The following is a 12,128-nucleotide window of genomic DNA, read 5'->3' on the forward strand; positions in this document are numbered from 1 at the left end:
GTTCTTTTTTTTTTTAAGGTCCTTTTTTTTCCCCAAAAAAAATAAAGGAATATTTTTCAGTCATTTAAGTACAGTCCCATTTTGTAAAATGAATCGTGAGAGAATCGTATCGTGAACCCAGTATCGTGAATCGAATCGTATCGGGAGTTGAGTGAATCCTTACATCCCTAGATTCGATTCACGATTTATTTTACAAAATGAGACTGTAGACTAATGACTGAAAAACATTCATTTTTCTTTTCTTCGAAAATAAAAATAAAAGTTCTGTACTGTTTTCTTTTATCTTTCATTGTCAAAAGAATCCCTTGATAAACTATGCAAAACAATGCAATTTAATTAAAAATAAATCCTGAATGAAATAAATAAATAGTACAAATGAAGAAGAAGCCTATTCATTTACTGTAAATTCTGGCTCTACAGTAAACTATGCAAAACTGCATAATAGTTCCTTTTCTTTTTAAAAGTGCAGATGAAAATGTATTTTGTGCCTTAACAATTGGACTTTAAAATAAATCTCATATCAAAGAAATAATATAAATAAACAAACTATGGTTTTTATTCTCTCTCTCTCTTGTTCCTCCCTTTCTTCTCTGTGACCCTCTTACGTTGGATTTCACATGTTCTTTCTTTCTCACCTCTTTCATTTTGTCTTGGGGAAACCAAATGCTTCCACACTTCTGATTTAAAACACGGTGGTGCGTCCTGAATTTCAAATTCAAAAAAAAAAAAATGTATTTATTTTTTTTAAAGTACTGCGATTCAATTTCAGAGTATCAATGTGAACTGTGACACATTTGAATCAATTTTTACCTGCCTCATGATTAATCTTTACATCCCTAGTATTCAATTTTATTTTTCCAAACCTATTATAAAAACCAAACAAAAAAAAACAAGAAGTCACCTGGTTTTAAGGACCATTTCTGTAGCTGTTTTGCTGTGTTGATGTCAGAGTAGAGAGAGCATCAGTGTGAGTGGAGTGTGGGAGTCTCTGAAAACAATTACAGCCAAACATTGAAACAATGCAGGTTTTAGACTTTGTTGTGACCTTTTGGTGTATCTTTGTGTTGTGCTGCAGGTGTACGCTCCGTCTGCCAGCACAGCCGACTACAACAGGGACTCACCAGGATATCCCTCCTCCAAACCTCCCAGTGCTGGCTTCCCAAGTTCCTTCTTCATGCCAGGTATACACACTCACACACGTGAACACGCACACATGCACAGGATTTGTCCCTCATCAGTTCTCCCTCCTCTACTCCTGGAAACTAAATAAGTCAAAGCATTGAACTGCAAGCCACTGTTGAAGTGATTTGCCCTGTAAGAGAAAATACTTATTCCTAAATGTCAGCTAATTAAATGTGAATAGTGAGATGAGCACTGTGTGTGTATACAACCTAGCATCAGCTCTTAACACCTCATCACTACAAGTGTTCCTCAGATATCAAAAAGTCTTGTTACACTTTATGTATACAGCCACAAGAAGAACTGAGAATGCTTTGTTAAAGAAAGACCAGATTGAAAGCTACCTAACCACTTCAATTACATTTTTAAAACTGTAACTGTATGTCATCTAAATATCTAAATGTCATTCTCATATACAATAACTGATGCCAGTGTGACCCCATAAACTCTGCTAAAGTGACATTTCTGGTATTTTCATGGATTGTTCTAAAAGACCCCAAATCCCTCAGTGCAATGCACAAAACTTTTCCTAAGTTCAAGTCACTTGATTATTTCAAAACAAGCCGTTTGTTATTGGTAGAATAGATAACAAACTTCTGATTGGTAATTACTTCCTTTGACATTTTTTAACTACATACTAGTAGATTTTTTTTTAATATGTAATGGTTAGGCAGCTTAAAGTTGAACTCAATGGCTGTGTCCAAATGGCGCACTACGCACTCCAAACCCCTGGCACTACCCACTCCAAACTAGGGTCCACTTATTGATTTCCAGTTGAGAATGGCTCTTTAAGTGGTGCCAACTGGAACACATAAGCAACAGTGGATCGATTACTTCCATCTGACAAACACTGATTGAATACATTGTTGGTATTATAGCAACAATTTAGACTACTACAGTTAAGGTGTGTGACAGGCTGTTGGAAGTTATACAGTAAGTGGTGACATAATCAAAGAGAGATTAGAAATCATTTAAAAACTTTTCGTAGTGTTTTAGGCAATTTATTAAATACCCAGTAGGAGTGAAAAAATGAGAAGTGAAGAAAAAGCACATAGAAACGTGTTTTGTGTTAAGTATAAAATGTAAAAGCCAAATGTTTGTCTGACCTGTTTTAAGAATCTGAACATTGAGTAGAATATTATTCACTGCAAAAGTTTACCAAAAGAATGTTACTGTACAGAGTGGGTCAGACTACTGAACTGTAGGTTCGATGCACACTCTTTGATAGTATCACATGCAGCGTGCACACAACGAAATGTTTTTAACCATTGTCCAACTCCATTGGATCCAGATTATAAATCACTGCATATACCTCTGGTTGAGTTGGAGGGGATATATTAGTTTAATTCGTTTATTTGAAGTTTAACTTCTTGCATGATAAAGGGGAAAAAAAGGCTCTTTGTTGTGGTATTGACTGGACTGCAGGGCTTTTAGAGTCAAACACATGTTGCAAAAGCTTCCAATGAGAAAAAGAAGAAATGCTATTGTCTAAAATCTGCATTTATTTCTTTGTTTTAAAGCCAAATTCAAATTTCATGTCTGGAGTCATACTTGGCATGTTCTGTAGTAAAGTTTTTCTTCAGTGTATTACAAATAAGAGAAAATAAGATCCTAATGTATCATGGAGGATTATGATTTCAATAAAAATAAAGTATTGGAACACAAATATACATATTAATATATTCATACAAAGAAACAACAAAAATATTTTTGTTAATTATTTTGTCAGAGTCTGCTTGGCTGAAACATGCACACAATATAAATATGAACCAACGGGCCTGTACTACAAAGCTGGAAAAATACTGTATATCTGTTATATCTCTCTGTTAGCAGGCTTTACTTAACCAAACATTTGCAGTCCCATAGCAGCTGTACTACGAAGCTGGTTATCAACACATTAACTTAAGCAAGGTGTTTTCAACTTGGTTGCGTGCACGCTAACATAAAAGGGTGGAGTTTGTTGCATCTGTCCAGTCATAAACATGGACAAACCGTACAGAGCAACTTATGTCAACTTTGAGGAACAATTCTTAAAAAGATAAAGAATTAAAAACCATAATTCAAGACACTGTTGTTGCATTAAAAGCATGAAGGAAGGCAATTGCAGACTGTTAATCCCTGAATTAGTAAGCGTATACAATAATAGTTGCTTTTAAAGGGAGGGACATGTTGCATTAAGTAGAGCTCAGTAAGGTGTACATCTGTATTATATAGTGGCTATATTACTGCAGTCCTTCAGATGAAAATCTAAAACTTTCTTATACAATGTTATCGGGCAAATGGAAAGGATTGAATCAATCCATAAATACTTGTTCTCTACTAAGCGAACACATCATGATGCGCACACAAGAACAAGAATGGACAGGTTGTTTTCCAAGAGAACTAACTGGTCAAAAGGCAACAGAACAAAACGTGCTCCTGACCAGGTTAGCCGTTCAGCATAGGTTACCCTGGTGATTTACCACAGTAAGAAGTTGACCAGTGTCGTAGTACAGCACACACAGAAGACATCTCCAAAGTTAGATCAATAGGAGGAAATCCATCGTCGTAGTAAAGGCCTAACATGTCCGAAAAGGAATAAAATGAAGTTTAGGCTTAAAGTTTATGCTTCATCCTACACCGTAAAGCTTCCTTCATTTTTTTCTGCTTCCAACACATTAAAGAGTAACTGCTTTCTGCTGACCTGCCGCTACGAAGAAAATTTAAAAAATGCCTTGATTATGGGCGTTACTGCTGTAGCAGTAAGACACGCCCACTCTGGCAGCCCAGCGCTGTGCGCAGAGACAGACGGTACTACACACAATGATGTGTCTGTACACACACACACAGCGTTACAGACAACACTCAGGGGCAAACAATATGCTCTCCCAGCACCTCACACACATAGTGATAAGACGTACACACACATCCGCACACGCAGAGACAGATGGGAATACACACATAGTATAGATGTGTCTGTAAATACACACATGGCTTGATGAACCCTCTGATTAGCGCAGAATCTGATCTTTATAGAAGCACAGAGGCAAAAACATCACCGCAGGAACGCACACAGCATTCGACTTCCTTAATGAGGCTGTCAGTCAATGCCCACTGAGGGCTGTGATTGGAGGAAACCCTGGTCCCTTCTCTCAGCTTTTATAAGAGGGGCGGGGCCAACAGTGAAAGTTGATGATGCAGGGGAATCTAAAGAATCCGTTTCAGCCAGTAGCTAAATTCATTTTGTAATACCCAGCGTTCAACCTTTAGTGGCCAGTATATCTGACATTTTACAACTTAATACACAAAATTAAAATACTTTTACTAAAATGTGAAGCGTGGGACTAGGATTAATAAACAGCACTACTTAATACCCAAATGCATATTTAGCAGAAAAAAGGTTTAAAAGCATAAGCTTATTTCTTATGGGTTTGGGATTTAGTTACTCTTTAACGACAACGTGTCTATCTGCTGCATAATGTATCCCACTCACTAACAGGTGCCACAATAAAAAGATTATTGATTAAAACATATATTAGAAAAAAAATGAATTCTTTTCTTTGTGGTTTTGTTGTCAGATGGTCATCACAGCAGCGATCCATGGAGTAGCAGTAGTAGCAGTATGAGCCAGCAGGGCTACCACAGCAGCATGCTTGGGGGAGGTAACTCATCCCATGGCCCATCTCAGAGCTCCTCCTACTGTGGGATTCACCCTCATGACAGACTGGTGAGCCGGAAACACGCTGATCAACTCTTTTAGAAGCCAGTAGAATAAAGTCTATGTTTGTGATGAGTTTCCATTCCTAAGAGGATACAATTTCCTCCTCCTGTCTGTTTTGTTTCAGAGCTATCCGTCACATTCGTCAGCAGACATCAACTCTAGCCTTCCACCCATGTCTAGCTTCCACAGAAGTGGAGGTGGAGGTGGAGGAGGTGGAGGTGGAGGTGGAGCCAACCACTACAGCACAGCGTCTTGCACTGCCCCAACTAATGGCACAGACAGTATCATGGGTGAGGAGCAGATTAAAGTCTCCATACCAATGTGTGACGAGAAGTCATTGATAAGGTGTGAGTAGAGTGCTGCCGACCAGGTGATATCTATCAGTCATTAATTCCGAATTAGATTATTCAAAATTAAAGTGTTACATGGAAAACAGGTTTATTCGGCTTTATTCAATTCCGCTTATAGGTCTGGGGGTTGGGAAGGGTTTTGATTGGACAGGGGGGCGAACGTGACATATCACGTCTCTCGGGAAAAAACACAACAAACCTTTTATTTTCGGCTACAACATAGAAGACCATATAAGAACTGTTTTCACTTTTATTTTGATAGTAGTTTTGAAGTAGCAACTCGACATTAACACACAGTTTCACTTTCTTCCGCGGAGCAGGAGAAGAGAGATAGAGCAGTGTAGAAAGGAGACAGAAGACCATACTTTGGTCAATCAAAGCCAGCGGTTAATGCAATAGCTGCTTTTCCTCCACTCGGCTGGAGTCTGGGCGGCCATCTTGGATTATGTCATCCCCAGTGCGTCATTGGGACAAGTCACGCATGCACAGAACGACCGGAATTAACTTAAAGCGGAATCAAGTTTTTACAAGATAGAGGAATAATTCAGATTTAAGTTTAATTATATTTACGTAGGAATTAAGTGTTTACAAGGTCAGTTTAAGCAGGATTTAACATTTATTTTTTAATTAAAGTGGAATTAAAGCTCCCTGTAAACGTGGCTCATGTTATTCTTGATGATTAGGTCTGATTTACAGCTATTTATCTATTTGGCTGCTTAAGCAATGCACAAGCTGAGCACTGAGTTAAACACAGTGAAAACTTGTGAGGGGTGAGAATAAACTTGGCAGCAAAAGTACCGTGGAGTTTCAGAAGTAAAAGAACTATGAGTTAAACAGTGTGCATGTAAAGCAGAGTGTAGCATCAAACAAAAGCATGGCATCAATGCCAAAAGACCTAGGAGAGTGCTGTGACACAGTTGAGTATTTCTACTGTATATACAGTAACATCATGACATGTATATGAAATGTTTTTCTTTTTAATGCTGTAGTGCATTGTAAAGTTCAATGTGGATTAGGGATCAATGCTTGTGCTTGGATTGAGTTGAACATGAATTATGAGGGGTTGGAGGTCAACATGGAGGGAGCTTAAAGGATAAACCTAGGAGCAAAAACCTACAAACAACCTACCGACGCTGACTACCACCCCAATGCTAAACAGCAAAACAATAACAGAACTCTTGGCATGCAGACCAAAAATACTACCTCTGCATTTCAACTGTGTGTTCAGGTTCAACTAGCCAAGCTGAAACTGAACTCAAATTTATGTTAAATATATACTTTATTAAAGGTCAGTATTATGCGATTTTTTTACCTATCTTCAGTTGTTCCAAGAACCGCAACATAGTATTTGAGGTTTGTTTTCCCAAACTTGCCTGTTTTCTGGAGTTTTATCCTGTGAAAAGTCACTTTCAGAGCGCTCCTAAAAACAGGCTGTTTTTTGGGCTTTCATGCATATGCATTAGTAGGCGTAAATACACACGCTGTTCCAGCACAGCTTCAACATGGAAAGTGGAACTGATTGTAACCGCTCACTTTGCGCCGCAGGGAAGTAAACTCTTAACTATCAGCTGAGTCAACTGTTTTTAAACACTCACATGAGCTGCTATGCCGCTTTCTTCTCCTCTCCACCTTTTCTTGTCACAGGTATCGTCCATTTAAGAAGATAGTCCATTGTTTTGTCCAACTAGGTCACTCACAAACACGTCAGATCATCCCATAAAGGCGATACATGGTGGTATAACGGCTACTAAAAGTGAAACTCTTGTGAGCGCTCTTCAGTTTATCCATGTACTGGATTATCTATATACTTAACATATGGTCATATTAACTGTAATATCAGCCTGCCTTTTCTATGTTTGTTTTACCTGTGGGGTAGTTTGAGAGGGAGGAGCTCACATTCTTATAGGGTAGGAGAAGCCAGGATTGTCAGAAGGAAGAGTTTCCGCGTTATGATGTCACAACGCGAGAAAAATACGACTCGCCCATTTGGAGCTGACTTTTTACAAAATGTGGAATAACAAGGGAGATAGGAAACCAAACTTTTACAACTTTGGACCTCTGAATGAGGTCAAAGGAATGCATATCACTGTATCAAAACCACTATAAAGTATTTTTTTTCATAATACTGTCTCTTTAAGTCAGGTTATGAAAAACTTTCACCCTGACCAACTAAAGAGGAGAAAGGCCCATCCACTTGACCTTAAACCTTAATATCGCTGATACTCTTCTCTCTCTTTCTCTCACACACACACACACACACACGTGCGTGCCATATGGACCCCTTGCTTTGAGTTCGGCAGAACAAATAGGACAGCAATAAGAAACAGATTGAAAGTTTATTTTCATGGGAGGACATCTCCAACATTCCACAAAGATATCTCTCTCACGCATACACACACACACTCACACACACATATGAAACACATGCATAAACACATGCATCAATGTAAGCTAGAACAGATGAGTGTAAACACAAGAGGAACCTTATAAAAATCATGACGTCCGTGCTTAAAGAATGTGACACACGTGCACACACATGAGCGCCTATATACTGTTGTAGTGTTTACACATTTTCCTGCCTCAGCCTGACTCTAAAATCTGGTAAACAAAGAAACCTTTCTCTCCTGAGAAGATGAGCTGTGGTCAGAAAGGAATCATGTTTGTTACAGTGGCTGCTAGTGAGAAACAAATGTAACGTGGGAAATTGTTCTCAGAAACGTAACTCCACCTTGTTTGTGATAAATGCAATGCACTACAGTTTTTCTCGAATGCTAACAAGCATTGGTCGAAGCAGAAATCACAGGTTCAAAACTCTTAACACAGTCTGCATGTCTAGCAGGCATCTCTGCTCAACAGTTGCTCTCATTCCCAAAAGTGTTTCACCAACAAAACACTTGATACACGCCTCAAATGAAGCTCGTTCAACCACAACACTAGCAAATGGTGTCACTTTGGAAACTCACATTGTCACTCTGAGCACACTGAACTACACAATACTAACAACAAAGAGCATCACATCAAATACATCTTATTGTTGAAGTTTGAATGATTTTTGTCAGGTAAACTTGTGTTTTATTACAAAATAGGATCTTTGCACTTTGATGGTTCTAAATTATTGTATATGCTGTAATATATTGCAACTCGACTGAATCAGGAATGCAGCAATTTATAGTAATCAAGAGCATTTGTGCTTTTGTACTTCAGGACCTTACAAAAAATATAAAGATTACTGTAAACAGAAAAAAAACTCTCAGAATTCCTATGCATCCTATATACAGTGGGGCAAAAAAGTATTTAGTCAGCCACCAATTGTGCAAGTTCTCCCATTTAAAATGATGACAGAGGTCTGTAATTTTCATCATAGGTACACTTCAACTGTGAGAGACAGAATGTGAAAAAAAATCCAGGAATTCACATTGTAGGAATTTTAAAGAATTTATTTGTAAATTATGGTGGAAAATAAGTATTTGGTCACTTCAAACAAGAAAGATCTCTGGCTCTCACAGACCTGTAACTTCTTCTTTAAAAAGCTCTTCTGTCCTCCACTCGTTACCTGTATTAATGGAACCTGTTTGAACTCGTTATCTGTATAAAAGACACCTGTCCACAACCTCAAACAGTCAGACTCCAAACTCCACTATGGCCAAGACCAAAGAGCTGTCGAAGGACACCAGGAAAAGAATTGTAGACCTGCACCAGACTGGGAAGAATGAATCTACAATAGGCAAGCAGCTTGGTGTGAAAAAATCAACTGTGGGAGCAATTATCAGAAAATGGAAGACATACAAGACCACTGATAATCTCCCTCGATCTGGGGCTCCACGCAAGATCTCATCCCGTGGTGTCAAAATGATCATGAGAACGGTGAGCAAAAATCCCAGAACCACACGGGGGGACCTGGTGAATGACCTGCAGAGAGCTGGGACAAAAGTAACAAAGGTTACCATCAGTAACACACTACGCCGACAGGGAATCAAATCCTGCAGTGCCAGACGTGTCCCCCTGCTTAAGCCAGTGCATGTCCAGGCCCGTCTGAAGTTTGCCAGAGAGCACATGGATGATACAGCAGAGGATTGGGAGAATGTCATGTGGTCAGATGAAACCAAAATAGAACTTTTTGGTATAAACTCAACTCGTCGTGTTTGGAGGAAGAAGAATACTGAGTTGCATCCCAAGAACACCATACCTACTGTGAAGCATGGGGGTGGAAACATCATGCTTTGGGGCTGTTTTTCTGCTAAGGGGACAGGACGACTGATCCGTGTTAAGGAAAGAATGAAATGGGGCCATGTATCGTGAGATTTTGAGCCAAAACCTCCTTCCATCAGTGAGAGCTTTGAAGATGAAACGTGGCTGGGTCTTCCAGCATGACAATGATCCCAAACACACCGCCCGGGCAACGAAGGAGTGGCTCCGTAAGAAGCATTTGAAAGTCCTGGAGTGGCTTAGCCAGTCTCCAGACCTCAACCCCATAAAAAATCTGTGGAGGGAGTTGAAAGTCCGTGTTTCTCGGCGACAGCCCCAAAACATCACTGCTCTCGAGAAGATCTGCATGGAGGAATGGGCCAAAATACCAGCTACTGTGTGTGCAAACCTGGCAAAGACCTATAGTAATCGTTTGACCTCTGTTATTGCCAACAAAGGTTATATTACAAAGTGTTGAGTTGAATTTTTGTTATTGACCAAGTACTTATTTTCCACCATAATTTACAAATAAATTCTTTAAAAATCCTACAATGTGAATTCCTGGATTTTTTTTTCACATTCTGTCTCTCACAGTTGAAGTGAACCTATGATGAAAATTACAGACCTCTGTCATCATTTTAAGTGGGAGAACTTGCACAATTGGTGGCTGACTAAATACTTTTTTGCCCCACTGTATATACAGTACAGTAATATAAAACACACAATACTACAATCATTACACTGTATTCCCCAAATTTTCAGCTGATGTAAAAACATACATTATTTTATTTTATGAAATCTGGCTCAATACAGTAATTGTAGGATACACGTCTCACTGTAACTGTTGTTTTGCTGGAAAATTCTCATAATTGATGCAACTGTTGAATGCTGCAAGTTTGTCTGCAGCCTTAAAGCAGCCTCTCTTAGAGAGAGTCCATTATTTAGCACGTCAATCACTGTGACCCTGATTTCTTCAGTGACCACAGCTCTTGGTCTTCCTCTCCTTCATCCTCTCTGTCCTTACCACTCTTCTCTCTACCAACCTCATCCGCTGCTCTTTGATCCTTACTTGTTTCTAATGAGGCCAAACACAGATCACCTGAATCAGTTTTCATCTGACAACTACACTCAGCTGTGTTTGAAATTGCATTATAGATTCATTTATTCTTATTTTGTCAATATTTAGATTTTCTATAGATTTCAATGTGGCTTTAGCAGACATTCCCCATGTTTTTTCCCGTATCATTCTGTTTTGATTGTGTTTTGAACAACGTGAGCGTTTGAAAAATGTTCTGTAAAAGTTTAGTGTTTTGCAGGTGATGAACTAGTGACTGAGAAAAGAGTTCATGAATTTTGGTGACTGTGGTCACTGAATGTATTTAGTGTGAAAACAACAAAAGTGATTCACAGTTTAGTCCACATGGACTTCTGTTTTGCAGACTGTGTTAAGAGTTTTGAACATGTGACTTCAGTTTCGACCAATGCTTGTTAGCAATGGAAAAAAAAAACTGTAATAGCATTTTAGCCTCACACATTTATGAATATTGAATGATAATTGATTTTAGCTATAAAATGTCTTGGTCAAACGCTCCGATGAACACAATTTGTGTGAAGCTGGAGAGAGATGTTATTATGGTGGTTGCACCTTTCAATTGATTTCAGATTTGTTGTTTGGTCACACCGGAGAAGGATGGTTAGCGTTGTTGCGCTGCTTAATAGGAACACTTTATTTGAGCTTTATTTTTATTTATTTTTTTAGTTGGATAGAGTTCTCTGGAAATCAAAGGACAAAAACAGATTTAGATTTGATATCAAATGGATTTTTTACATAAAAGAGGAAACAAGGTTTGCTCCTCTCAATGCTCTCTTCCTTTGTGGTTGTAAGCTCTCATTTATGAAAAAGATTTTCTCCTGCATGTGCTCTAAATTATGCATCAAGTGATTATCTCTCAGTGTGTGTGTGTGTGTGTGTGTGTGTGTGTGTGTGTGTGTGTGTGTGTGTGTGTGTGTGTGTGTGTGTGTGTGTGGAACAGTACCGTAATCCCTTGGATGATTTACTTGGCCAGTGGTGTGGTATGAGTGAGACATGAGGCTTTAACCTTAAAACATATGCTGCATCCTGCCTCTGTCTCTCTCTCTACCTGTCTCACTTCACTGAAACAGCTCAGAGAAGTCTAGCCATACCAATCTCTCTAATGAATTCATTTGCCATGAAAGGAAGTGTTGTGCTCCCTGTGTGTCTGTGCGTGCATGTGCAGCACTAACTTTGGTGTGCGAACATAAACTTTCCATCTGGAATACGCTATTGGGAGTGATGAGCTGTGTGCGTGTGCGTGTGTGTGTGTGTGTGTGTGTGTGTGTGTGTGTGTGTGTGTGTGTGTGTGTGTGTGTGTGTGTGTGTGTGTGTGTGTGTGTGTGTGTGTGTGTGTGTGTGTGTGTGTGTGTGTGTGTGTGTGTAAAAGTGAATGCTCATCTGGTCCTGTGAGGTCACTTCCTTCCTCTCTGGTCTCAGTGCTCTTCAAGTGTGTGAAAGTGATTTAGTGTGTGCATGAAGTCCTGCTTTTCCACACAAACACATGTGGTCAGGTTTTTAAAATAAATAATCTTTAACTCAAAATGAATCGTCGGTTTCAATCAAACCCTGTTTCTGGTTCACTTGATTATGGAGCCCTTTATGTGCCATCCTTTTTAACAGAAATCACATCTCTGGCTTT

The 12,128-nt window shown here is 39.1% G+C and overlaps 1 protein-coding gene across 7 annotated transcripts in view; it reads left to right on the plus strand.

Annotated features, from left to right (window-relative positions):
- tcf4 (transcription factor 4) overlaps positions 1–12,128 on the plus strand; it is a 243,408-nt gene that overhangs the window by 195,562 nt on the left and 35,718 nt on the right. For all 7 annotated transcript variants that reach the window (XM_028462063.1, XM_028462064.1, XM_028462062.1 and 4 more), the window contains 3 exons: positions 1,076–1,181; positions 4,737–4,885; positions 5,004–5,169. In XM_028462063.1, the coding sequence (XP_028317864.1) occupies positions 1,076–1,181; positions 4,737–4,885; positions 5,004–5,169 (421 nt within the window). The remainder of the gene's footprint in view (positions 1–1,075; positions 1,182–4,736; positions 4,886–5,003; positions 5,170–12,128) is intronic.

Source organism: Gouania willdenowi, chromosome 12 (assembly GCF_900634775.1).
Source record: "Gouania willdenowi chromosome 12, fGouWil2.1, whole genome shotgun sequence".
NCBI lineage: Eukaryota > Metazoa > Chordata > Actinopteri > Blenniiformes > Gobiesocidae > Gouania > Gouania willdenowi.